The sequence below is a fragment of the Anastrepha obliqua genome, chromosome 4 (assembly GCF_027943255.1).
Source record: "Anastrepha obliqua isolate idAnaObli1 chromosome 4, idAnaObli1_1.0, whole genome shotgun sequence".
Classification (NCBI taxonomy): domain Eukaryota; kingdom Metazoa; phylum Arthropoda; class Insecta; order Diptera; family Tephritidae; genus Anastrepha; species Anastrepha obliqua.
In genome coordinates, this window is record NC_072895.1 from 76,560,999 (window position 1) to 76,588,759 (window position 27,761).

At 37.7% G+C, this 27,761-nt stretch overlaps 2 protein-coding genes across 4 annotated transcripts in view; both read right to left on the reverse strand.

Annotated features, from left to right (window-relative positions):
- Positions 1 to 539, reverse strand: part of LOC129244043 (dnaJ homolog subfamily B member 6) — a 31,535-nt gene extending 30,996 nt beyond the window's left edge. The window contains exon 1 of one of the 2 annotated variants that reach the window (XM_054881639.1): positions 100 to 539. The gene's annotated coding sequence lies outside the window, so the exon portion shown is untranslated. The remainder of the gene's footprint in view (positions 1 to 99) is intronic. The other variant, XM_054881638.1, reaches the window with a different exon arrangement.
- Positions 540 to 10,483: 9,944 nt separating this feature from the next.
- LOC129245426 (protein phyllopod) lies at positions 10,484 to 16,746 on the reverse strand. 2 transcript variants are annotated; one of them, XM_054883586.1, is made up of 3 exons: positions 16,472 to 16,746; positions 16,212 to 16,403; positions 10,484 to 13,524 (listed from the first exon to the last, which is right to left on the reverse strand). In XM_054883586.1, the coding sequence occupies exons 2-3, from the start codon at positions 16,347 to 16,349 to the stop codon at positions 12,394 to 12,396; spliced, it is 1,269 nt and encodes a 422-aa protein (XP_054739561.1). In that variant the 5' UTR covers positions 16,350 to 16,403; positions 16,472 to 16,746; the 3' UTR covers positions 10,484 to 12,393. The 2 variants fall into 2 exon arrangements, with proteins under 2 accessions (XP_054739561.1, XP_054739560.1); XM_054883585.1 differs by having other exon boundaries at positions 16,212 to 16,746.
- Between the last annotated feature and the right edge of the window lie 11,015 nt (positions 16,747 to 27,761).

A 27,761-nucleotide genomic window follows, 5' to 3' on the forward strand; every position in this document is an offset into this window, starting at 1 on the left:
TTTTAATTCCTTATGTTTCATTATATGTATTTTTATATTTATGCATACACATCGATATGTTAAATATTATGCGATACGTAAGTAGGTGTCTTTGCTTACTTTTTTCTACTTTCAGCCTTCGGCAATATTGTGTTGTAGCGCGTATGTAGTAGTAGCACAAAGATTTATTAAACGAAACACTCTATAAATGATTTAATACCCCGATGTCTATAATTTTTCGATTTTTTGATTTTCCGAATTACACAAATATTCACAATTTTCATTTACGCGAGCGAATACCCCTCATTCCCTCCGATTTCTTTCGCTAGGTTTGCCGTTTTCCAAAGAGTGCATTAAAATTTACTGAAATACATTCCACACAAACCCAGGAGGGCGCACGTGTTGATACCACAGCTCAACTTAAGCAACCCTGCAATGTTAGTCGGTGTATTCACGTTTATTTTTAACAGCTGCGCTCCACGCTCATGCATGCATGTCCAGCAGCTTATATGTGTGCGTGTCGGTTGACAAAGGGAGGTAGGTATGATTTCGAGCTTTTCGCTGAAAACTCTCAAAAGATGTTTTCGTACCAAACAATTATTTTATAGATACGAATTTTAGAATTTAGTAAACAAACTGTTTGACGTTTATATGTATACTTATAAAAAAATGTTTTTCTTTTTCGTTCCAGCTTTTTGCTGATTGCTCTCTTGTTACTCTATTTTATTTTACTATTTTTTTCCTATTTTTCCTTATTTAGTTTTGGATTTCATTTCATATCGTCCCCTTAGTATTAAAATAGCCTATAAATTTTTTGATGTTTTGAGAAAATGAATTTCAAACTTTTTGTCGAAAGTAGCTCTCACTCAAATCTCGTTATGTCTGTAAATATTTATTATTTTTTGACTGACGTTTTGACCCACTTTGTGGAAATAGAATTTGACAAAATTTTGACCACATATAAAACCGACGATGGAGAATCCAAAAATTCAATAAAAAAATAATAGCCTATGAGCACATAGGTTATTGTTATACTAAGGGGACGATATATAAGCATATAATTGATGCTTTCACCTTTTATTAGGTGGCCGACCGAGCTTATGGAGGGGCTTACAGTTTTAAGCCGATTCCGAACGGCATATGGTTTCTTATTAGAAGCTTTTTCATGAAATGGCAATCAGAGGAAAAAACTTTGTCTATAATTTGGCGTTTTATAGTATACAAAGTGATTCGAACTTGTTCACCTCCAAGTGGTAGTCCCACGCCAAGTGGATTTTATTTGCCTTTAGGAAAACTATGTATGCAATTGATACGGCGTTCAAGGTTGCAGACAGAGTGAAAGCGAAGCCGAAGACTAAGATGAAGATTAATTTAATGAAGAAGCGTTTCTACGACAATCGGTTCTACGCAACCGGAACGACCCGTATTTATATCCGGCCAAGGACTGTCACTTCAGCAGCATTCTCCGTATATGTATGGAGAATGTTTATACTGATACTACAACAAAAATAACTAAGATGAAGAAGCCAAAGGCGAATTGCTTGCGCTGCAGGCAAGCTGGTGAGTGAATTTCAGAAAGAGTGGAAGCAAAGTCGGAGACGAAAAACAGAGCGTTTTCCATGGCAGCCGGTTCTACGTTATCGGAATGACTCGGGTTTTTTCCGAACAAGCTCTGTCTAGTGTACCGTACCCTACCCCAACCTATCGTCACTGAAGCAATCCCTTGCAGCATGCTTACTCCAAATACTTTTCTTCAGGGCTGGTATTGAACCCAACCCTGGACCCGGATGGCTCTACCCGGGTGGTGCCATCTTAAGACTTGCTCAGGCCTGCATTCACAGGGAGTGGACCACATGGTATGTGGCACCGTGTTGCTCCCGCCACCAGGCGGCTCCTGCCTCAACGGCTAAATCGTCTATTGTGCCGGCACGTGTCAGACTAGAGTTCCGCGGAACCTGACAACAGTCAAGTGCAACTCTTGCAATGGCTGATGCCACTTTCGGAGGTGCTCTGGCCTGCGCACCACCCGTGAGTGGATACGCGACTACGTTGCGCCCTGCTGCAGAGCTCTGCACCCGCAACTGTCCCCCGTAGCGCGGCTGCTACACACCGCCATTAACACTCAGGTAAACCGCGGGCTCAACCAAAACCGCCCCTGCGAGAGGTACAGTCAGCCATGCCACGCTACTAGATGATATCTGAAAGGTGGACCGCAAACTACCTGAGTGGTCGTCATTCGTTTGTGCTATTTCGAGACCAAATCTCTAAACAGAGGAAAATAAAGCAAGGAGTTCCACAGGGTAGTGGATTTTCATCCTTGCTTTTTAACTTCTATGTCTCGAAATTTCCCCAGCCACCAGGGAGTTTCCCTGGTCGCATACGCCGACGACTACCCGCTAATGGGGTCGGGCAATGACATAGATGGCCTGTGCGTCAAGGTAAACGACTGGCCCGCGTGCTTATCTCGTTTCTTCACTGCGAGGAACCTACAACTTTCTCCCACTAAGTCCACGATGACCTTCTTCACTACCTGGACAAAGGAGGTCAAAATGCAACTTAAGGTAAACGTCGAGGACACACAAATTCCGACTGTAAACAACCCCAGAATATTGGGAATTACCTTCGACAGTTTACTCTCCTTCTCAGCGCATTCAACCGCTATTGCCACTAAAGTCCAGAATCGCAACAAAGTCCCCAAATCGCTTGTCGGCAGTACTTGGAAATGTTTCTATCGACATTTAAGGTAATTGGCTGGTCGGTACTAAACTATGCTGCGCCTATCTGGTCGCCTGGAATCAGTGATTTGCAGTGGATGAAGTTACAGACCTGCCAAAACACTGACATAAGGACTGGGACAGGATGTTTTCTGATGTCCCCAATACAACAGCTTCATGACGAGGCCCATATGCTACCTGTGAAGGAGCATAATAAACTGCTCAGCAAGCAGTTCCTGCTGTCGTGTTGCTGCAGGTCTCACCCATGTAGACATCTGCTTGAGCATGAACCAGCTCCCTTAATTAAGCGGACGAGGTCCAGGGCAAAACAGACCGACAATTACTGGAGCGGACAGTGTACAGACAGGCAATCAACGACATTCATCGGAATACTCTTACCACCTTCTTAAGCTTCCGACCCCCGAATGTCGTCAGCGGAGTCCAACCCCCACCCATTGCAGACGAAGAGCTCAAACTTCCCCGAGAGTCCCGCATAACCTTGGCACAACTACGTTCCGGATATGTAGCAGGTTAAACTCCTATTTACCCAAAATCGACCCCGATATACTAAACATATGTCCGGCATGTGAAGGTACCCCGCACGACACTAACCACCTTTTCGCATGCCCCATCAAACCCACTCATCTAACACCCCTCTCCCTCTGGACCCAACCTGTCGAAACAGCAAGTTTCCAGGCCGTACCGTTAGATGAGCTAGACGAAGACGACCGATGATTACACTACACTGACAGGGCAAAGTTACTGCTACAACAACAATTGCTTACATTTCATTTAATTGTTTGCAACTGAAATAAATGCAAGATACTTTTGAAAAATAAACGAGGAGTTGATAGAAGCTTTTTTTGAGAAACCTACAATGTGGGATCAATGGAATAAACATTATTACCCCCGAGGTGTTGTTGAACGAAGTTGAAACGAAGTTTCAAAGGCTTTGAATAAAGAAAGTAAGTAGTAATTAAAAAAATGGCTTGAATGATTATATTTATGTAATCTTTTTAAAAGTTATTTTTATTTACATTGCGGAAAGTGTCTCTAACTAATGGATCCATTTTCGTTGAAGTTCCTATTCAACCCTGTTGCCACTATTAATACATTTTTCTCCTAGTAGAGAATGCTGAACTGTCACCAGAAATAAACTGAAACGCGTTTATGGCTGCATTACCTCAATTGTCGTTGCAAATGTTAACGCTGTCGTCGCAAATCTCATTGCAGGTGTCACAGAGGTCACAAATATCCATAGAGTTGTGCTCGAAGATGGATGCGCTGCTGGAGAGAAACCGTCTTGAACATCGTAAAGGGGAAACTGACGAAGACGAGATCCATCACACAGATAAAAAAGAAGCTGCGGACACTGCTGAAGATCAATCAGACGTTATTAAAGAAGGATTAGAAGAAGCTGCCCAAGGCGTTATTATTGACAACCCAAATGGCGATGGGGATGTTATATTATATGAGGGGTGCGTTGTAGAGAGAAGACACATATGACGTCACAATTAGAAACAAAGAGGACAGATGAGGCAAAAAGCAATATTGTAGTGAGTAATAAAACAGTAAACGAGGAGGAATCTAATGAGATTGATGGAGAAAAGCTTGAAAAAGACACGGCGTCATCTAAGAAGAAGAAAACTGAAGGGGACAATGCAAAGAAAGGCACTGTTGAAAAAGAAGATGTCACGGAAGTTAACAAAATGGAAGGTACCACCGACGAAATGAAATCAAAAGAGTCTGAAGAAGCCGCCAAATCTGTTCGGATAATGCTTGCGACAAATTGGAAAGCAATAAATCTATTACTTTACAAAAGAATGATGAAGCAAATCAAAGTCTTCGGATAATCCGATGATGCAGAGCCGCTGGTGAAGAAAAAAGACTCGCGCCACCTGCCAAACGCACTCGACTAGGTGTTGAAGTTGATGACAACCTGAAGGCCGAGCAACCGGAAAAACCACCCAGTCAACCGAAGGCGAACTCATGTGGACGGAGGCTGTGAGACAGGGGGACACATAGTTCACCTGGAGAGATTGGTTCTATTTGGATCGAAGAGTTTGGTGTCTAATCGCGACGATCACACTTAAGCCGATGGTAGTGTTCCGAAAAGGGGAGTTTCGCGAACCGCCCGGCAATGATAGCGAATTAATGCGATGTCAAAAGAAAAACATGAATTAGTCTCGATGACCACAGCAGATAGCGGGACAGAGCACGCTTTCTGGGTCTACAGTTAGATGAGTTAGATGAAGACGACAGATGACTACTATACATCACACAAACGGGGTTTAGTAAGCTACTTTAACAGTAGAACTCACCGGAAGATACGAGCTGCCGGATCAAGAAATTACGCACATTTACCTATATAAGGTTAGGTTAGGTTAGGTAGTGATGGTTGCCCAGAGGGTAGGGCCCACTCGGACGAAAAAGTTTGGTTCATCCTTTGTGATACCATTGAAGGAAAAAAAGGGGAGAAAGGGAAAGGGGTGGGGAGTGGTGAGTGTTTGGGGACTACGAACGGTGACTAGTCTGCGGTTGTGTTAACCTCATTATGCTGCTGATGAAGTTCATCAGATTTTTGTTATCAACACCTGCTATATCAGCAAGCGCAGAAAAGAAGTGAGAACCAAGATACTTGAATCTTAGTCCCGCGAAGGCTGGGCAGTTAAGGAGCAGGTGCTGAGATGATTCCTCCTCATCCTCCATACAGCTGACGCGAAACGGACTCGAAGTAATTCCGAGTCTCACGGCATGTGTACCTCGCAGACGGTGCCCCTTGAGGATGCCCACGAAATTTGAGAGATAACATTTTGTCATCCCCAGGATATCCCTCGAACGCCTCCTATCCAAACGTGGCCAGAAGGACTTCGCGACCCTACACGTTCGTGTACTTGCCCAGCGTTCGCTGAGTTGGTGCAGAGCCCATCCTTCCAGGAGTAGAGCGCAGGTTGTCAAGGGGATCCCGATCATCTCCTTTCGCGGGCACATTGCTGACAGGTCCCTTGTCTGGCAAGCTCGTCGGCTTCGCAGTTTCCAGCAATGTCACTGTGACCAGGTACCGAAATTATCTTTATGTCGAAAAATTCTGATGCAATCGAGAGTGAGACCAGGCATTCCCTGACCAGCTTCGAATGCACCATAATAGAGCCTAGGGCCCTAATTGCCGCTTGGCTATCGGAGTAAATATTTACCTTCTTAACAGTTATTACGCAAGTAAGTAGCCAGTCAGCTGCTTCTTTAATTGCGACCACCTCTGCTTGGAACACACTGCAGTGATGCGGTAGCCTGAGTTTGAGTTTGATGGGGAGCTCTTTGCAGAATACTCCTCCTTCGACCCTACCGTCCAGCTTCGAGCCATCCGTGAACAGGTTAACGAGGCCATGTCCCCAGGTGTTGCCCCCGGTCCACTCCTCCCTTGGTGGAATATGGGTGGAGAAAGTTCCGCTTGGACTTAGCGAAGGGACACACTGGTCCGTCGACGAGGGGATGAACTCAAAGTTTCTGAGGATGCTTGAGTGCCCATATGTATATAAACAGAGGCCGCCGTCAAGTAATGGAAACCATCTAAAAAGGAAATGGCAAAAGATGGTTGCGACAAATGCGTATTGGATACGAGTGGACTAGTCTTAAATTAATTGATCGAGTTCTGCACCGCGGATGGGAAAGCAAAGGTGGAAGCCATTGCCGGGATTTGATTATGGCTCCTAAATCCAGAATTGCATATGTGTTAGAGGCAATCCACAGTGGGCGAAGTGGCGCTCATCTGGGTATCACTAAACGTTGGAGAAGATTAAGCTGCGGTTTTACTTGGTAAATTGCAGAGAATAAGTAATTGGGCGGAGTGTGTGGCAGCGAAAATACTACTCTTACGCGTCGCCATTGCGTTGGTATATGACCAATTGCAAGAACAGGCCGTGAAGATCCTTTTCAGGGCATCAATCAGCCTGTCTCCTTCTTTCTTAAGCATTGCTGGATATATTCCGTCAGGTCCAGGGGACTTAAGGTTCTCAAAGGAAGACAAGGAAAGGCTGATCGATTCTTTTGACACAATCCGACTAGCAATATACCCGTTATACCTAGAGGTTCCACCGTCGCTGCCGTTATTGTTCATTTCAGAGAATGTTCTACTACCCGGAAAAAGGGTTTCGAGTAGAGCATTAAACGTTTCCGATCTAGAAATGGTGTATGAACCATCAGGTTTTCGAATGGAATCCAGGCTTACTGAGCGGTCTAGATGAAGGACCTTACGTTACTGCAGAAATTTCTATAGGATACTTTTACAAAAAGTTAACAAGGAGCTGGATGGTTTTATCGTTGTATAGGTTTATAGTTCTACAACGGTTAGATTAGTGCTATTCGATCAGCTGTTGTATACTCGTACATTTTCAATTAAAATAAATAAAAATGCAGAAAAGTGCGGATTTACAAGTAAATACGATTATATAAAAGAAGTATTAAAATGTTTTCAAATTTATGTAAATATTTGATTTTATACCAGTTAAAGGTAAGGCGCAGATCCTTAAACCCGATCAAAAGAGAAAGCACCATCTGTGGAAGTATGAAGCACTTGGGGGACCGTGCGGGCAATGAGTGAGGAATTGTATAAAAATAAATACGCGTCTACTTATAATACTTCAATCTCATCTTCGCTAACAATCTGCGCTAACAAAGCTAGTGCTTGCATTTCTCACTTACGTCTAGCATTTTTGTTTTCTCAATTCTGTATCTGATTCAGTGCTGTAAAACGTCATACAACGATCCAAGATGCACTGTTCACAAGAGTTTTATTCTGATTACAACTTAAAATATTCTAAGGGCACACTCGTATGATACATACAAAACTGTTTTTTATAATAGGTTTAAGCAAAAAAAAAAAATACTTACATATATCACAATTTAAAAGAAGCAGGCGTATTTATTCAGTGCAATTCGCTACTTATATTCGTATATTTTGAAATAAATAGTTACAAATACTCAGAGTTATCCACGTACATGTACACAAGCCAACTACTGGATGCCTTTTCTCGTGTTCTTGTTCTTTTCTATTTGAGTATTTTATATTCACAATTTAATTAGCTATTTATTTATTAGTTATGTTTTGAATTTAGTTGGCATTCCTCCATGGCAAAATCATATGCTTAAGGTAACAATAAATTACTAAAAAATATTTCTAAAATACTATGCAAATATATACACACACATACATATATTACAATTAGTTTTTGGCAATTAATATTTGCTTGTCGTAAGGTTTTTCTGGTAGTGAAGCATTTATTTATAGACAATGTGCTGTAATAACTACAGTGGTCACACAATTTATTCGAACACCCTGCGTAGTATGTAAAACACTTTAGCTTTGCGCAAAATATTTTCTGTGACAATATATTTTTTTTTTTGGGTCAATGTAAGAACGTTACAAGGAAAGCAGGCAGACGTAGCAAGATGCTGCAAAACATTTATTCGTACACTTTCAGTTCATGACATTGTTGCTACAAAAGTAAGAGTAAAAATCGTTTGTGTCTTTACTAATATTGCTGAAAACGAAATATTATAGGTTTTTTTTAGTTTTTCTCGCAGATTCAGTTTCAGTTGCGCGTAATATCTCGATTGAAAGTGTCAAAATGGGACGAATTGCGGATTTACCATAAGAAATCCGTAAATTTGTTATTAAATTGTACATGGAAAACAAGTCTAAGCGCGAAATCGACAAAAAATTTGCAAATCGCATTATACGGTGCAAAGTGTTATTGCTAATTACGTTAATATGTACTGGTAAATTGGAAGCTAATTACCACCGAGCCGGAAGGCGAAAAATATTGACTTCATGTGCGGAACGCAACACAGTAGCATCAGCCGCTCAAAATCCCAAATAACCTCCACGATACTTTGCCGAAATATTCTAGAGTCTTTGCATAAAAAATTAAACCCATAAACAGTCCGTAATTGTCTTCAAAACGCTGATTATCATAGCAGACAAGACATAGCAGACGCCACAAGCCCTACATTTCAGATATTAACAGAAAGAAGAGATTGGAGCTCGCTAAATGCTATATAAATGAGCCAGATTCTTTTTGGGAAAACGTCATATTCAGTGATGAGTCGAAGTTTAATGCTTCCGGATCAGATGGCCTCCAAAAGTTTGGCGAAAAGAAAATACAGAACATACTGAGAAAAATCGTATTCCTATCGTTAAGCATGAAGGAGGAAATGCAATGGTTTGGGGGTGCAAGAAAAATGGTTTTTATTGATAATAAAATGGGCAAACATCTGCATTTGAACATTTTAAGAATAATTTGCATAATAGTGCCGTTAAATTTGCACTGAATGCTAGAGGGTCTTGTTGCAACAAGACAATGACCCAAAACACTCATCTTATCTCGAGTAAGAATAGCTTATTTACCACTATAGCAGCTTAAATATTCACCTCAATCACCGGGTCTGAACGCAATTGAGCATGTCTAGAAGCTCTTAGAAAGGAGAATCAGAAAGCACAAAATAAAATCAAAGGCGTCATTAAAGAGAGCTTTAAATGTTGAGTGGGAGAAAATCGCAGCTAATGAAACCAAGGTATTGGTAAAAAGAATGCAAAGACGTTATAAAAGTTAAAGTCGGCCCAACAAAATACTGAATATGGTACTCGTTTTTCTCATTATTTTTTAATAAAATATTCCTTACATGGGTATGTACGAATAATATTTTTGCATAAAATTGTGTGCCTTATTTCGTTATTCCCTTACGTTCTCCAATTCCAGAAATGAAATTGAAAGCTTTTGTTTCTTAAATATTCAATAAATATGTTATTCTTTACGAATATATCAAAATTTTGTTCGTTTGTATACATCGTGCTAAGTATCAGGTGTATCTGTTTATAAACTGTGAGTGTACGAATAAATTGTGTGAGCACTGTACATTAAAATCATTTTCCAAGTTTAGAATAAAAGTAAACTTATTAGTCTAAGTATTTTTAGGTGGTAGCAAATAACTGCGTACATACATATTATGGCTCAAACGCTTATTCCTACATACTCGGCGTTCAACTTAAAAACAGATTTTCAAATGGTAAATTAATTATATTTCAATATTTTTGTACTAGGGAATAAAAATTAACACACTCGGAGAATTCATCTCAAAACGAATAATCGTACATACATGTAATACATACATAGAATGCGACAGGATCCGGTTGGAAAAGAGAACAACTATTAGAGAAATCTGAAATTTAGTGAACACAACTCACACAGGAGTTGCCTAGGCCAAGGAAAGAAGCTTAATAATCGCCCAGATCGTATGATTTTAAACGAATTTAGGAAAATTATTTTGCATAAAATGTAGAACTTAGAAAAATATTAAGGGAAAATAGTAATCAAGTGGTTTCCAAGGGCGAACTGCGCAATAGACGCCCTTGTCCGAAAAATAAGAGCGCCCTCATGAAATTTGTCACTGAATATATAGCTACGGAGATAGACTTCTGGAAAACGATAGAATACTACTAAATCACTATGTTTTGTCTCTATCAATATGATGCCTTAAGGTATTATACACTGATGAAAGCAAAATTAATTTAAATGGGTCGGATGGAAAGTGGTATGTCTGGAGAAAGCCCAATACTGAATTTGAAGCATGAGTGTTTTAAATGTTGGAAATATTAATTTTATAGGAGGCAATATGGATAAATTTCAATATCTGAACATCCTTAAAGTAACGTTAGGCGAAATACTGGACGGTTGGATATTTTGCACAATTTTGCACACCTCTATGGTTGCCAAGACATGACATATATAAATGAGCATATTTGCAAGGAATTGTCCAGAAAAATAAATAAAAAAAATATTTTTTTCGGAACACAGACGAACTGAAGGAAGCTCTGAAAACTGAATGGTACAATATTTCAACAGACATATGAAAAACTTGGTATGTCATGACGATCAAATGCTGTAATAAATGCCAAAGGATTATGCACTAAATACTGACAAGGGAGTTTTGAATGATATTTTAAGGGCATTAAATTTGGTTTAAATGATTCTACGATTATTTCCCCTGTACAAAAACGTTAAATTCAAATGCAATATATTTATGTGAACAAATGAAACAATGGAAGTCTAAATAAGTTAAAAACAGGTTTTTCCAAGGTTTACTTAATTTATATTATTTCCGAAATTTTATTAGTGTTTTGGGGGTATTTTTGGTTTAGTATTTATTTTATTTTTCTTCAACAGTTGGTTTTCGAAAACCTTAGATGTTAGTAATAGGGAGCCATAAATCAAGGATTGGACAAGATTTTGCAACAAAATGAGCTGGCCGCGTTTTCTGCGTTCTGGCAGATTGGTTAGGAAAATGTGGATTTCGGATCTTAAATTCGCACATGGCTTAGTGATAATGCTTGTCAGCCCAAAGTGCTATTTATAAAATATTTAAAACGTTTTATAAACTTATTAAGCATTTACAACTCTAAATTCTATTAGATACAAAAAAATTACGTTACTTGATTAAATTACAACTGTTATTAGTACCATTCAATTTGTATTAAAGAAAAGCAGTACCGTAAAATTCCTAAAACTCGAATTTCCATATTTAAATTCATAAATAAATAATCGATTCTATGCGAAATCAAGGCAAAGGTATTCTCTTGAAAAATATACAATGTAAAATTTTGCGTACGCAAGATTCTCGAATTTTTTGTGAGTTTTTCCCGTTTCCATAACCAAAAGAACGGACATTTACAACGATTAGGGTGACAAAGATCGCACCGCTGGAAGAGCTCAAGACCATGCCAAAAAGCGCTTATCAGAAATCCTTCGGATTGGAAAAATCACGGGCACAAGGGCATTTTTATTTATGGTGGATTACTTTGAAGAGAATAAAATAGATATTAATAAATAAATAAATATTTTTCAAAAAAAAAAAAATCTTTTATACAAATGTTTGTTCAAAATATAAAGCCAATTAAGGATTTCACTAATAACCCTCTGGTCGAATATCGAAAAATATTTCAAAGAAAGAGACATAAAGAGGTTATTGAAAAAAAGTAGTCGGATGCAGTCTCCTGAAGGTAAAGAGGCTTAATGGGTACTTGAATTGCTTGATAAAAATTCTTGACGAAATGCAACCATACACAATAGAAAACGAAGAAAAAGTGTTTTTCAAGAGCAAATCAATTTTAACAAGAAGTTTAGAAAATGACTTCTAAAGCTTTACGAAGAATTGTAGCATAGAAAAAAGTCGAACATGGAAAGTATCGAGTGGGAAATTGCGAGTTTTGGAAGCTCCATTCCACTGTAATGTTGCTAACTAAATAGTTTACATACAAACAAAACTTCCGTATAATTTTTTCATTCTAAATATGTACGTGCGAATTTGTTTAAAGTGTTAAGAGCACAATATATTTTTTATTTATAGCCGGATAATTTATCTTTTTGTAAATACCTTAAAATAAATGGAATGATGAAGAAGAATTAACGTAAAATAATTTTTACTAACAATTACTTGTAATTAGAACTTTATACACACGTATACCAACATCCTTACAGATAAATTTTGACCAGAAAAAATTTTTTGAAAAAAAACCAGTTATGCGCAATAGTTTGTATGTCACAAGTCTACCGATATGTTTGCTCAGAAATCTTACATAAACGCTTACATAAACATGTTTTCCGTTTTCTCACATTGTCATTTTCTCTTATACATGCAATGGCTTCACTTAAACTAATGAAATACTCAGGCCTTCAGGTAACAGAGGGTTAACACATTGACTGCAATCTTTACAAATTGATACTTGATACGTTAATTTTCGTTTTGCCTGCATCACAGCCATAATTTCCGGCATACATTTATCGTCGTGGATATTTTGTTGCTGTCCTTGGATTATCTGTGGCAGCACTTCCGATATTGCGGAATCAAAACCGAGTAGAATTTCATCTTCATCCAGCTGACGTGTCCATTGAGGTTTTGATTTCGTAGGGCTCATTATTCGCGGAAACAGAATTTTTGAAGTATTTGTGCTTTCATTGAAGTTCTCATGAGAAAGTGTAGTTCCAAGTCGTCGTAACATTGACACCACCTTACCATCTACTAGAGGGCGTCCTAACAACTGCTTGTTTTTATTATCTACGTTTGCAGGTGTACTTAAATCGTTAATAACGTTGTTATTGCTTTCAATTGATTTTTTTTGAGATACACGTACATCTGTTTGCCAATATTCTTGCTTTTGTTTTGCTTTCTCCTTATACTCATTTTTCAAATACGAGCACTTTTTGCTGTTAGAAGTAAAATACTTTTTATCCTTCTTACATTTTAGAATTGATGAAAAATGAGGAGACGTTGAGTCTGGAGTCTTATTTGATTGGTCACATTTGTCAAAAATATAACTGTTAGAAGTTCCTTTGTACTGTATGAACTTACGCCGTAGTCTTAAATTTTTTAATAGTAATTTGCGCCTCCCATAATACAATTTTCGACTACGAAATTTCCGTTGATATTTCAAGATACGTTTACTTTTTCTTACAAATAAGTTTTGCACTGGCAAGGGAAAGTGTTTTGGCAATATAAATTTTTCCGTGCCGATTTGATTGGATGTTTTCCCTATTATGCTCCAAGGGCGTATTTTGGCTGTAGGTCGACAAAGTTGAGCACTCGTTTGCCAATAAAATTGACTTGAATGTGTTTGTTGGCGTTGATTTTCCGGTTTCTCCTTGTGTAACACACTATTCATTTGAGGGCGAAAGGTACCGGATGGACTCTCCGCGTCGTTACTGTTCAATGCCTGCAGTGAGTGCCAGTTGATTAACCAATTATTGCAGCTAAAACAAAGGTATTTATCTTCGTTTAAGGGCTGAAAAAAATAAATAGATTGATGAATAATGCGAAAACAAACGCAAGACTTTAAATCATAGCTTATGAAAATACATATATCACTCTTTCTCTTAAATAAATATTTCAACTATAAGAGGAGTTGCTTTAACTATTTTTTTCCGTATACCTTAATATGTATACAACAGACTTTCGAACCTAAAGATCTCGGAAGGTGTACGCGAAACCTATTTGACAATTATTGATGTGCGCTTATATGATATTTCCCATACAAATATATATACATATGTATATATAATTGGCGCGTACACCTTTTTTGGGTGTTTGGCCGAGCTCCTCCTCCTACATATTTGTGGCGTCCGTCTTGATGTTGTTCCACAAATGGAGTGACCTGCAGTTTCAAGCCGATTCCGAACGGCAGATATTTTTATGAGGAGCTTTCTCATGGCAGAAATACACTTGGAGGTTTGCCATTGCATTTTGGTCTTTCACCGAGACTTGAACCAACGTTCTCTCTCTGAAATCCGAATTCTAGTCTCGCACCAACCCATTCGGCTACGGCGGCCGCCCATACAAATGGTTGGCCCTAATAAATATATGTATGTATGTATGTATGTGTGTGCGTAAGTACGTATGCACGAATGCACGTATGTACCCAAACAAACAAAAGGTGAATAAGGAGAACGAATAAAGGGGCAGCTGCTACAATCTTTCATCCGCTTAGAATTTGTTTTTGTGCCATTGACTGTATATGAACGGTTATTATTAATTAATAAATAAGGATAGCAGTAACCACAAACAAAAACCTAATGAAATGTTAATTGTTAGCGAATGATAATTGTTTACTTAAGTAGCTTTTCCGAATTTTCAATTTTTTTAATAAGTAGGCTTAATATTTTATCACCCAATCCAATAATCCTGTGCGGAAGGTTGAAAAAGTTAAGTAGTTTTTTGTTTTTTATTTTTTTCGCGAATTCGAACTTTCTATTGAGGTAACAGCTAAAATCACTTACAGTAATATTTTTGAATTGGAAAACGTGAAACCTTTAGTAGTAGTATATTTAATATATTATACTATTCAGCAACATTTAATTATAGTAAACTAATAGATTGAGCAGCTATCGAGTTTTCATTAAAGAAATCAGAATCAAGTTAAATGATACTGATACTTTGATCTGTGTCATGGGTTGAGGGCGGCCCAACTTCCGGAAAACCCTCTTACGTAAACAATTATCACAATTTTTCAATCAATTTAGTGTTTTATGTTCGCGGTACATTGCGAACGCTGAAGTTTCTGCTGTACTTATTGTTATGTATTTTAGCATAGCGCTAAACGAGTATGTATATGGATAAAGTGTGGATGGAAGATTGCGCTTACGATTACGCATTGACTGTCGGTGTCATTCGTCAACACCAGGTGCAATACAACACTCAGTCTCAGAGGAGCGCTGTTTACCAAAAACCTATAAAAGAAAACATCAAAATCGGTTATAGAGGATAGCAGAAGACCTCTGAATGTACCTTTATATGTATGTATGTAGGTATATACATACATATGTATGTAAACCAGTGTGTGGAAAGCCGAAAAACATCTGTCGTTGTTGTATCGGCAGCATCGTTTCAATGGTAGCACATTGCCTTTACGCATTTTGCAGCTCTGCAGCGGTGTCGAATTATGGAACGCCAGTAAATATACCGCTGGCAGAATACGACATATGCTATGATGTTGTGCATCTCAGAAAGTAGAGCGACATTAAAAATCCAAATGCAACAACCACCACTCAAGGAAAATACTTTTGCCACTTGCAGCTGCCGTCACCACATGCAACATGATCATCACCTGTAATTACAGCCCGTGGAATTAAAGTTTTGTGAAGTATATTACTTTTCTGTTACCACTGTACATATACGCATGAATGTATATTAATTTTTTGACCTTTTTAATTAAATGAGAACTCCAAATTGCTTGTTGGTGGGCACGAATCAACATCAGAATCATTTTGTAATGTTGTATTTGTTGTCCTTATAAGAACACTTATCATTCGATTGAACGGTCAATACTGCGTTCTTCTTACATGAAGATACATGTACATACATATGTATACATAAAGGGATTTTTTGTATTTTATGTGATAGCAAAGACGGAAGCGCACCAAATATTAACATATAACATCTATGAAATATCAGTATTTATTGCTCTAAATATTGCCAAAGTCAAGCCATCGGAACTAAAAAAGCGTGACTGCATTTCTTCAGCTTGATTTTCATATTAATATTTATCACATATTATTTGTTTTCTTTTCTGCGCTTAATATACATATGAATATTATTATTTGCTACATGTGGCCCTTGGTATTTTCTTTCCTTTTTTATTGCAGTATAGTACTTCGCAGGAGAAACTAGATATTTCCTTCCATTACTTATTAAAGCAGACAATAAGACTGCCATTCCATTCCTCGAAAGCTCCCATTCCTTAAAATATGATTCCACCGACCTTTCGAATATCCTTAGCATACATTCATATATATTCATCCTTTTGGAGTTATTGTGACTCACGCTGCGCACAACCTTATCGATTTTTTTATATATGTATGTTTGCTAAAGTTTCTAGGTTCATTCATGCAAGCATATGAACGGCTACATGTTACTTAAAAGACTGTAAATATGTACTTAATATATAATTAACTTAAATGCAAGCTGTTTACGCACCTGAAATTTGAATTTGGCTTGAATAAGTTCAACAATATTTGGTCCACTTCGCGGCTCATATATATTGATGGTTTGATTTGTGTGGCAGCCGCAGATAAGGCAAGTTCGCTTTAAATATTCTGAAGATTTTTCTGACATTGCCTTATTTTATGATTTGTATTAGCAGATACACTCACTATGCCTTTTGCAACACTTCAATATTTCAAAATAAATTCACACAAATAATTTATTGTGCACAAATTTTAATATATGCTGCTCACATTTGTTAAAATAGGATACACAAAATCATTCACACGCGTGCCGAGGCTCTAATACTCTCACGTACACAGTGGTTGATGTTGCTGTGCGCCTTCGGATTCACTGCGATATGCAACACAAACAGCCGACACGTCCTTAACTACAGGCAAGCGACAGGCGAATGAGGAGTTCATAACAAGAGTCCCACGATATTTAATTGCCTCAGTATCGGTTTGCAGCTGCCGTGCTTCTTGATTGTACATATTCCAATATGTTTGGCTGCTCCGTTATCAACCTTAATTCAGGCATTGTAAACATTTGCGCACATTCCTTTTAAATTTTCATTCAGTCTCTCTTTCTCTCTATCCGAACTCAAATTTTAGACAGGTATATTCTTTGTAGTCCTTTCATGCATTTTACATGCTTGTGTATGTTCAAATGTATGTAGGTATGTATATTCAGGTGTTTTAAGTATTTATGCAAACGAGTACGGTTACCCGTTGAATGTTAAGTGCTGGGTATGCATTATGTGGTTTTTCATGTTTACTGATTATATAATATGAAGATTTTTTAAGGAACTGAACGCTATAAAAGTTTATTCATGCGTATACCTACTGTTGTTGCGTTAAATTTAATTCATTAAGTATTGCAGTTCGTTTTTACCTTGAAGCGCACTTCGCCTAAAATTATACTCCATTAATTCTAAAGGCCATTCTTAGAGATGCCAGAGATTTCCAAACTGAAATGAATTATTTTGATAATTAATAACAATTAAAATAATTACAATATTTTCCAAACATAACCGCTGGACCACCCTTTTCTTCCACAAATAGTTGAAGCGCAAAACATTATGTGCAAGTTTTGTGCTTCTTCGCCTTTCACAAACAGGTATGTTACAATCATTTTAACAAAAAAGTCGGCAAACTTTTGAAATAAAATTCAGAATGCTTGGCACACGAAGCAGACTGTATCCAGAGCACAGAATGTTAATGAGATGACAATAGCAGAGAATGTTAATGGAATCAGAGAATGTTAATGCAGAGAATGTTAATGGAGTCAGAGAATGTTAATGGAATGAGAAGGAGCAAATGTTACTGTAAACGTTACTACAGAATTTTTCGTACAATTGAGATTTGAAAGATTTATAGTAAAGGATTTGAGAACACCGACTTTATAGACACCACACAAAAATTGAAAACACCACACATCTTTCACCTCAACACACAATACACTCTCACCTCGACATGAAACCAATTAAATTTTTACTATTTTCTTATTATTGATGAAATAATAAGCGAATACGTAAAATTTATTACACAAATGTTTTTCGATTACATTAAAAAAAAAAGTTGGCGTCGGGAATTGATATCGAGTCTAACATGGGGCGAGGAAAAATTCGCGGTGCGTTTATTTCTGTGACTGCTTATTTTTTTACTATGTTGTTACTTTTGAAATGATGAGCGCCATACATAAAATTTATTACACAATTTTTTTTCGATTACAGTAAAAAAAAGTAAGAAAAAATTTAAAAAATTGGCGCCGGTAATTGATGTTAAGTCATACACCGCATAAGGTGTATAAGGTGCGGTGATAAGTTTTAATACATTTTCTGAAAAGTAATTCATGACGTTTTTTCATTACATGCGCAAATGAATGTACATACTACGTATTTACTTAATGAAAGTATATAACAATACCAAATATAATACATATGAATGTGCATGTTAGTAGGAAGTATTTGTGTCCACAAATAAAATAATGGTTTAAGATGAATCAACACTTATTTTATGTTGTATTTCAATTTATAATTCATGTGTTCGAGGGAAACTACATACATTTGCATGTTTATGAAAAACAATAATGCCCATAACATCTTCCTTTCATATTTACATATGCATGCCCAAATGACCTTGACTTATTTATTCACATGTCAAAGCACATCACATTCCTACAAGAAATCGAATATACATACGCTCAAGTGAACGAGTTTCTTCCTAACAAGTGCAAAAACAATTCTGCTCTAAAGTCTATGTAGGTGCGTATGTAGATATATACCCATTTTAAGTCCTAGTGTGGAGTTGCCTGTCTCCCATCGGACGCGTCCCCAGGTGGCGTATAGGGGAATGCTCGGCAGATATGAAGGAAGTGGGATAAAATACCACTCGCGGACCAAAACAGACAAACACCGATAGGAGCGACAGAAATCGAGGAAGCGATATAAAAGCCAGCAAATCCGAGGAAACTCCGTTGACAGAGGCGCAGAGATATATATACATATATAATTGACGCGCATACCCTTTTTGGGTGTTTGGCCGAGCTCCTCCTCCTATATGTGGTTTAAGCCGACTCCGAACGGCAGATATTTTTATGAGCAGCTTTTTCATGGCAGAAATAGTTATAGGCGCACAGATACCGCCTCTATAATATAAGTATCCTCTTCACCATACAACGATATGGTGAACTATACAAAACTCCAGGAGCGTTTGACTCACAGTGAGCGGCTTCCTTGGTCAGCGTCTGTCTCCAGGTTGGGAGGGGCTGACTTTGTAACGAAGTAACGAACTGACTTTGAAATACTGGACATATTTGGAAATGCGAAACCTGGGCTGGTCTTGTATAATAATTCCCTTTTACCTGAGTATGCGGCTTGAAACACCGTAGGAATGGCTTTCAGAAAGTATTACAAACTCTCCGTTTTAATAAAACCTGGCAGGTCTTAGGATACGTTCAATACTCGTTGCCTTGGACTTAGGCTGTGTAGGTAAGGTTGAGACGACTCCCTATTTGTTCCGCTTGGGGCTTGGCTCTGAACTCTGGACCCCATAAGGGCCAGGGTCAATCCTCGCATGACCTCACTGCTTGTAGAGATAATCATGGAGCCTTAAGGAAACTACATAAACGAGTGGAGATAGCGGTCTTAAGTTTGGACCCTTACACATTAAAAAAAATTTACAACAAATTCACCAGCAGCGACAACAACAGAAAATCAATGTTTTCCGGAGAAGTTCCTTAATGTTATATTCGCCACCTACTAATACAACGACTGAACAAGCAGCATCTGCCTCAAATGGCACCCCCACAACTGCTACGACCCCTCAGTAGCACCGCATAACAGTGTCTAAGGCGGCCACCACACTGTGCGATAGGAGCTCAACCAGAGTGATCACCACACCAGTGACAAATGGCAAGAATCCGTCAAATGTCGATGTTGGTTGCACATGAGGATATACTAGCCCAGTTAGTTGTCAAACTCGGAACAGAGATCGACGAACTAATTCACTATTGTGATCAGCGCCACAATGTACATACATGGTTAGGTGAAGAAGCGGTGCAGCATATTGAAGCGCTGTCACACAGAAATAACTATGGAACTGGAGGCGGAACAAAGAAGAGCCAAGCTAAACGACCCCGTCACAAGCCTATGGTAGCAGCGCAGGGAACACCACAATGGAATGGACAAAAGTTTAAAACAAAAATGACAAGAATGCACGAAATCACAAGCAAGTGGCCAAAGCAATCAGACCAAGGGCAGATGCTTTGGTAATAGCAAAGAAAGTCGATGGGGTAAACTATGCAGACATACTGAGAAAAGTAAAATCAAATGAAGAACTAAAAGAGCTCAGTGAAAATGTCAGAACTATGCGACCTACGCAAAAAGACGCCAATACTGCGAAGTTTCAAGCAACTATCGAAAAGGTCTTAGCAAACATGGCAACCGTTGATTTACGTACGCATATGGTTACCGTGCAATGCAGAGATTTCATCACGGACAAGAGCGCGGCTGAAGAACTAATAGATGCGCGACGTCGCTGAACAATTTAGAATATTATATGGTACAGAAACAAAAAAATCATTCATAAATACGAGCTTATAGTTCTAAGAGCAAAGTACTTTCGAGCCGCCCATATGCCAATTTTCCCGACCATACGAAAATAGTCAATATTGCAATATTTCGCATAGAATTATTTGCCAATATTTGATAAATCTTGAATTTTTGTCATGTCCAGTGGCCGCGGCGAATTTATTTTTTTTGGTAGAAACTTTCAAAGGGTTGCTGAACAACCTTCAACATCGGTATCTCGACGTTCTCAACAATTAGGCACTCAGGACTCAACTGTTTGCCGGATTTTACTTGTAGACGTGCTAAACGTGGACATTAAAATTTTATAATTTTTCACATATATGTAATTGTTAAGGGCCGTATTTTAAATAAAAAAAGGGGATACCTGAAAGAGTCTAAATTTTCACATGTTGTTGCTTTGGTTCTTCTTGAGCCTTGATCAGCCCATTAAAATCTCGCATTAATTTAACAACTCTTTCAGCAGTATCATTCACAACTCTCAAATGACTTACTCTTCTTTTAGCTTCCGGAAAAGCAGCATTATTGTCCCAAGAAGATACATCTTCCTTTAGAAAACTTTCGACGATCTACAGTCGTGAAAGAAATTGTTTGCTCTTCTCCCATACGAAATCATCCAGTGTTTTGTCTGAAAGAAAAGTAAGTTAAATAACAAAAAAAAAAGTGATGACTAAACTTTCTTTAGCTTTAGAAATTGTTGCGTCAACTTTTAATATCTTGAAGAAGCGCAAATCTTGGTTAGGTGCTCTGATTGCCACTGTGCATTCAAGCTAAACTTCAACATACAACATCACGACATGTAAGCAAACATATTGTAGAGCCTTTTTTTCTTCCCAGCCATTCTGCATTGTGACTAAAACTGTGACTGTAAACATATTTTTAAAGAATATATCGCTCTCCCCATCTAGCGTGCCTGATGCGTAGCTCCGTGGAGCCTTAGATTTCTGTTTTCCTCGGGCGAGCCTTATTTTTCAGTCTCCTTCCAAAAATATTATAGCATTACGCTCAGTTCGATCAATTCGCGGTATTCATCGCTTACAAAATCTTTGTCTAATTCTGCCTTATAAAATATTAACAAAGCTTGAATGTCTGTCTCGGCGACACGTTCTTTTATGAAATTAATAGATGGTTCAGTGTTACTAGAATCGATGTTTTTCCAATTTCTCCTGAACTTATTGATCATCGGAATATCTAGTAGTCCAGTAATTTGCTTAATCTTGGTTTCAGAAACCCCTAAAGGGTGACCAATTCATAAACATGATGACATTAGGCGAAAAACAGCAATTCTCTTCCTAAAGTTTGCTCCAAAATAGCACAAGCTTCATTGAAACGGCCAGTATTGGAAGCTGTTTTATCGCAGGTCATTATTTGTGCTCTATCGTAAAGGTTCCAGTCAAAGAAAGCTGTTTTCCAGAAAAACTCTCTAGTTTTGAAGCTGTTCTCTATATTCAAACGAAGTAATAACTGGTAAACGTTTTTCTTTTGAACTTCGTATATCCAACTCTACTTCGGGTACATTGTGTTGGAAGTCAGATTTAATTACTTCTGCCCTTTTCTGGTTTCAGTACGAATTCGCGGAATTGTTAATATAAAAATCATCGCTGCTCGGACCAACCTCTTTCCTCACCGCATTAAGAATGTAAACGGAGTCTCTAATGCTTAACTGACATCGATCTAAAGCTGCAACTAGTTTAGGTGTTATGATATTCTTTCTACCTCTTTTTGAACTTTGCTAATGGCAGAGAACGTCCGAAAAGCTGAGTTCAGAATTTAAGATCTATTCTTCGTCTGAGTCTTCAACACATTCTGAGTTATTTGTAATGCAAGTAGGTGCAATAGCCAGTGATTCTCTTTGTCTTACAAGAAGAGCAACTTCCAGTCGTCGTCGTCGTCTAGATCTTTCTTCTTTTTCCGTCAATTTTTTGGTTACACCACCTAAGCCTTCCGGGCAACCTGGCTCTCTCTGTTTCATTAAAAATAATTTATCATCCCCTATTTTCATTCTCTCATAAGAATCAGCATGTGCAATAATGTGCAACTAATTTTTCCAGATCAATTTGGCACAACGTAACTTGAGTTTTCTTACAAGTTTTTTAAACTTTCTCCAAACATGATATAAATCAACAAGTTTCTTTACGCAGTTAGGAAATACCCTTGTTGGAATTCTTGTTTTTCCCCAATATATGATGCACTCCCAAATCACAAGTTTTGCACTTTCACTAACAGTCAGTTTAGCCTGACGAATATTGTAAAATAGGACTGAGAGAACTTGTCGATTAGAGGGTAAGTTTGCACCATTTATTTGATGGCTAGGCAATCCGATGAGGAAAATATTTTGTTTGCTACTCCGTAACTCCACCGACATGTTTACGCACTTAACAATGGAGCACTAATAATCTCAAAAATCACGTATGAAATGACAAATAAAACATGTAGTTACAAGTCACATCGCAAGTCGGCACGGGTTATAGTTTATAAATCGAGCTAATATTTCTTTCTATTATAAAACTTTTAAGAAGGTATGCGTAAAAAAATATTGAAATTTAAGGGACACCCTAATGTGTTTTATACATAATGTTAAAATATAAGTTTGGGAGAAAAAACTGCTTTATTTTTGCGCTAACGGTTTAAAACTGTTTTATGGCAGATCTTTAGCTTTTGAGCTACGACTACTAACATGCCGGTAAAATTTGATTGTTTCTGTGATTTTATTGACATTACCGACATTTTAATTAGCTGTTACACGTAATTAGCTGTTACAGTATCAGTACCATAAACACCATTCACAATTTCAGCGGCCTGGCTAACATTTTCGTCTTTATGAAAGAAACACTGTAAAATGTACCGAATTTTCTCTTTGTTGACTTTTATTGATAACAACTTGTAACTCACAACTGAATGGAACAAACAGCAAAATAGATTTTGTGTTTGAAATGTCACCTTGACAGCGAGCATAATACTCTGCAAGATACCATTCACTACATCCAACCTACCGAGAAAATTTCTTTGTCCGTAATTTAATATATATTAGGGTGATTCTCTTAGTTTTTCAAAACCATTGCACGGCGCACGGATTGCACGATTCGCAATCGTTTATCCCTTGCAAGGACACAACTAAGAAAAGATAGTTGCAATATTCCCAAAGTAGGCAACAGCGAAACCCATTTATATAATATTTTCAGGCTGTAAATTGTAGCATGGCAAATACGACCCTCTGCCAGTTGTTTGGTGTTATTCTTTCATTCTTATTCTGTGAGTACCCTTATACTTTTTCATATTTCAGTATAAGTTTTTTGCATGAATCCGCAGGAAAAACAAGAACAGAACAGAACAACAAGCCAAACCAATGTCCGTCGAGATAAACAAAATGTTGCGCATACGCTTATTTCAGAAGGTCAATCAGCTTAATGGGGTATATACCTTGTGTTGGACTAAAAAAATCGAAATTTTTTTTATGGCATATTCCAAAAGTGCATCATCTTAACAATATAAATTCAAAAAATCATAAAGATCGGAGCACTAGAACGAAAGTTACAGACCGTGGAAGCGCGCGACCTTATCCATAAATGAAGTGCACGCAAAAGTTTAGACGCGATTATATCGAAGTCGTGTTTTTTGAAAATTACCGTTGCGGTTATCATTATTTATCAAAAACTATTTGACCGATTTGTATAAACTCTTTTTTAATTATTTGAAGTTACAACCTCGTGAATCTGAACGGTTCACTTTCTATAAATATTTGCAAAGTTCGCTAGAATTAATTTTTTTTTTAATTTTTCAACCCCTCAAAAATCGTGTTTTTTGGCGCAAAGCGGTTTTCATATCAAGAAAAATTTTGTTTGGGTAAATAAACAGTTCAGATTCACTAAAAACCATTTTTCTACAATAATCATTTAATTTTTTTAATTTCAGTTGAGCTGCTCATGCGCTGCCGTGATTTTATGACAATCGTCCATTTTTTCGGGCTCACAAGGGGTTATCCCTTAATCAGACCTATATTTGAAGACTTTTGGACAACAGGCCAACTTTATAATTAGTTAAAAGAGGGTGTTAAATCGACTTACCCAAAAAAGGTGACCTTTCGGAGTGTGAAAACTGGCGCGGAATCAAACTGCTGAATACGGTGAACAAAATAATCGCCCAAATAATCAATATACAATATACGTCGGCTACGTCAACAGTGAAGTGGAGCAATCTGTAGAGTGGGTTCCTATCTAATCCGAACCTTTCTGACAGAAGCGAATGGAGGAAGCTTGTTATGGCCATTTCTGCCTTCGCGGAACCATAAGAACTTATGTTATTATTATGCTATTGTACAATAGTGCTAGACGTAATGTGTCTCACATAACCTTTTGGTTACATCATCTTGCTTATTCATTCCATTTAGAGGAGGGCCCTATGGTACGAGTATATGCTGCTTCCAAATACAATGTTAGGATAATTGATTACGAGAATGATTAAAAATTACGCCTCGCATTTAAGCCTTTGGAATTTGGGGGTTGGATGATTCAAGCGGGTAGGGCTTGATGTCGTATAGTATATGCAATTGCAATAATTGTGCAAATTTAAAAATTATTAAAGTTAAAAGTGTAAGTATAATTTGAATGCGTGGAATTTATTCTTCTTTACAATTCGCGTTCCGGAATTCTCACGATATTCGCTGTTATAATATATTTCCTTATAAAATACACCAATATAAAATACCCCGCTGATGAGAAAGTTAGTCGCACACTTACATGCCGAGGTAGAACCACCTCATAATTGTATGTTCGTGTGTAAAAATTGCAACACCCGTTGATCTACTACCACTACGTATGATGCAGTTTGCGTGATTAGTATTCGTACATATGTATGTATGTATGTAAAATATTTTTAGTTGACTTCTTAAATATGCCATCAGATGCCAATAAGAGTTGTAAGACGAAGGTACAGAGAGGCTTCCTACAGAGATGAAACACAGCAGGAAACTCGTACCATACTATTTATTAGAATGAAAATATTTAAAGAATATGTATGTATGTATGTATTTGGTTAGCCTGCCTCTACAAGTTTCGGCGTTTGTACCTGTGTATGTTATATACATATATTGGAATGTTGTCAACTATTGACGACAGCACCCTTTGCTATGCGAACGTGTGATTGGCGCGGACTATCAAGAGGGTTGTTTTGGTAAAATCTCTGAGAATGAGTTTCATTCTAATTAGGATGTTTCCAAAAGTAGTCAACAAAATTCATGTTGCTAGCTCATTGTTAACTATTCAAACCTCCTGGGTCGCTTATGAGCCTTTGGATATAAATAATCTTTGAATGATTCGCCGGCAAGAGTATGTATACATTTAGCTCTCTTTTGTGATTTCTCTCTTCTCATTTTTCCACTATTTGGAATTGCAACACATATGGGTTCTCTTAGTATTTTGCACGTGCATTATTGGGATTGCTGCTCATTGTGATTATTTGTGGCGCACACTCAGTTCTGCGACCAAGTAAGTTTGAAAGAGTATTGTTTTGATGACATACATGAAAGCACCGCAGGACTTTCCAAACAGATGCTTTAACATTCTGTTTACGTTATTGAAGGGATACGCACATATTCTCTGAAAGACGCGGGAAATTCATTCAAAATACGAATGTCAAGTGTGAAACTGGCAGTATTGAGTTATTTTACAATAAATATTAGAAAAGCTTAGTGTAATTTTGACTTTTTAGGTGTTGTATACTACTTAAACCAAAGTGAATTCCGGTGAAAATTTCATAGTGTTATCGCGACAGAGAACGCAAACGTAGTGACTATTGACGATTACAGTAATAATAGCATGTCGCGGCGCAAGCAGGCAAAACCGCGCGCTTTTCTTAAACGTAAGTAGGCTGTATGGACCTAAGAATTTAAGCAAACTCAAAGCTAAAATAGCGTCTGTGAAGGAAGTGACGTTATCGTAACGGATTGAAGTCAGTTAAAGAGTTACAGCAATCCTGCTATTGCAATGGTACATAATTATGAAATAAAATTTGTCTATAAGTGCTAACCGGCTTTTGACAGACAACATACAATGTTTCACTTTTGTTCAAGAATGAGTATTGCCATGTGCCTAGATGGCATCAATTACATTTCTTCTGCCAACTGCTGCAGGAATCCTTAGTCTCTGAATAGTTTTGGTGCAAAATGCATTTGCATTACAACAAAATTATTTTGATTGCCTATATGTGATTGGTACGTTAGCGGAATTTTTAATATAATTTCTTTATTATGGCTGCCCTTTGGTGGCCGTCTTCTAAAGCAGATTAGACAACGCAACAAAGAGTTATTTACTTGGGACTGCAACGTTTACTTATGGTGCTGATGGGTGTGTAGATGGGTAGTAACGTCTACGAGCAACCTTACTCAATTTTATTAGCAATATTTAGATATTTGTTTTGTAATCAGTCTCATCGACAATGCACTTTTGGCGCAAAACGTCCTCCCACTGTGGCGAGCAGTGCACCCATTCCATGAGTCCCTTGCACCTTATGCCTTTGCTCTTTCTCGCCCTGGCTTTGGCAAGAGTAAGAGCTGTTTGCAGCGTACATACATAGAAAGTCAGGCACATGCACGTACTTCAGTTGCTCATACGCCACCGAGCGCAGCAATTTCCCTTGTGACGAGCACACTCACTCGATCCAATATCACAACAACAGCAACAAGGCTATATAAAACTTTATGCTTTGTGTTCGTAGCACTTGCCTCCGTCATCGCCAGAGGCATTACTATCGCCTCAATTTTGTTGTAGTGTTTCTGTTGTCTGCGCTGTTCTTGTTGTTGTACAGTAACGCAACAGAGCAGCGCATCGAGGACGGCAAAACACAGAAAACCCATCGTTGGTATTTCTCATGGGAACTGTCAAACCCAAGGGACTTCCCATGAGGATTAGTTCGGTTTGGTCTTCACAGCCATGGTTGGGGCAGACTTTCATTTTAGCTCAGCCAGTTCAGTATCGTTTGTTTCATTTATTTTCATCTGAGTTGCAAATTGGTGTATATGTGTTTGTGAGTGATATAGAGTGACATTTTTTTAAATAACAGTTTGCTTTATGCTTATAACCTTAAGTTTTATTCATTACTAATGCAAAAGTAGAAAACTTTGAAATTCGTACTATACGACTTTTGAAGAAAAAATGCGAATTTTTAAATAAAAAAAAAACTAAGTATAACACATTAAAATAAAAGCCGGCAACAAATGCCATATTATGAGCTCTTTCATCTATACTTTCAAAATCTTGTTTTGAAATTATTTGGTAAGTATATTGGGTTAAAAGTGCTCATAAATACGCTCTCTGTTCCAAAAAAATTGGGTTTTTACAAATAAAAACAATCAGTGTATACTTTTTGATACATATGTTTTATTATTCAATGCCTCCTGCCTCGATACATAGTTTTGAACGCTTTTTCGAGTTATAAATCGGTTGTGCCAATCGTAAATT

Excerpts from the sequence above, each read along its gene's own strand:
- LOC129245426 (XM_054883586.1), bottom strand. The coding sequence starts at position 16,349 with ATGTCAGAAAAATCTTCAGAATATTTAAAGCGAACTTGCCTTATCTGC. Across the intron at positions 13,525-16,211 it reads AAGCCAAATTCAAATTTCAG|CCCTTAAACGAAGATAAATA; the intron begins GTGCGTAAACAG and ends TATTTTTTTCAG.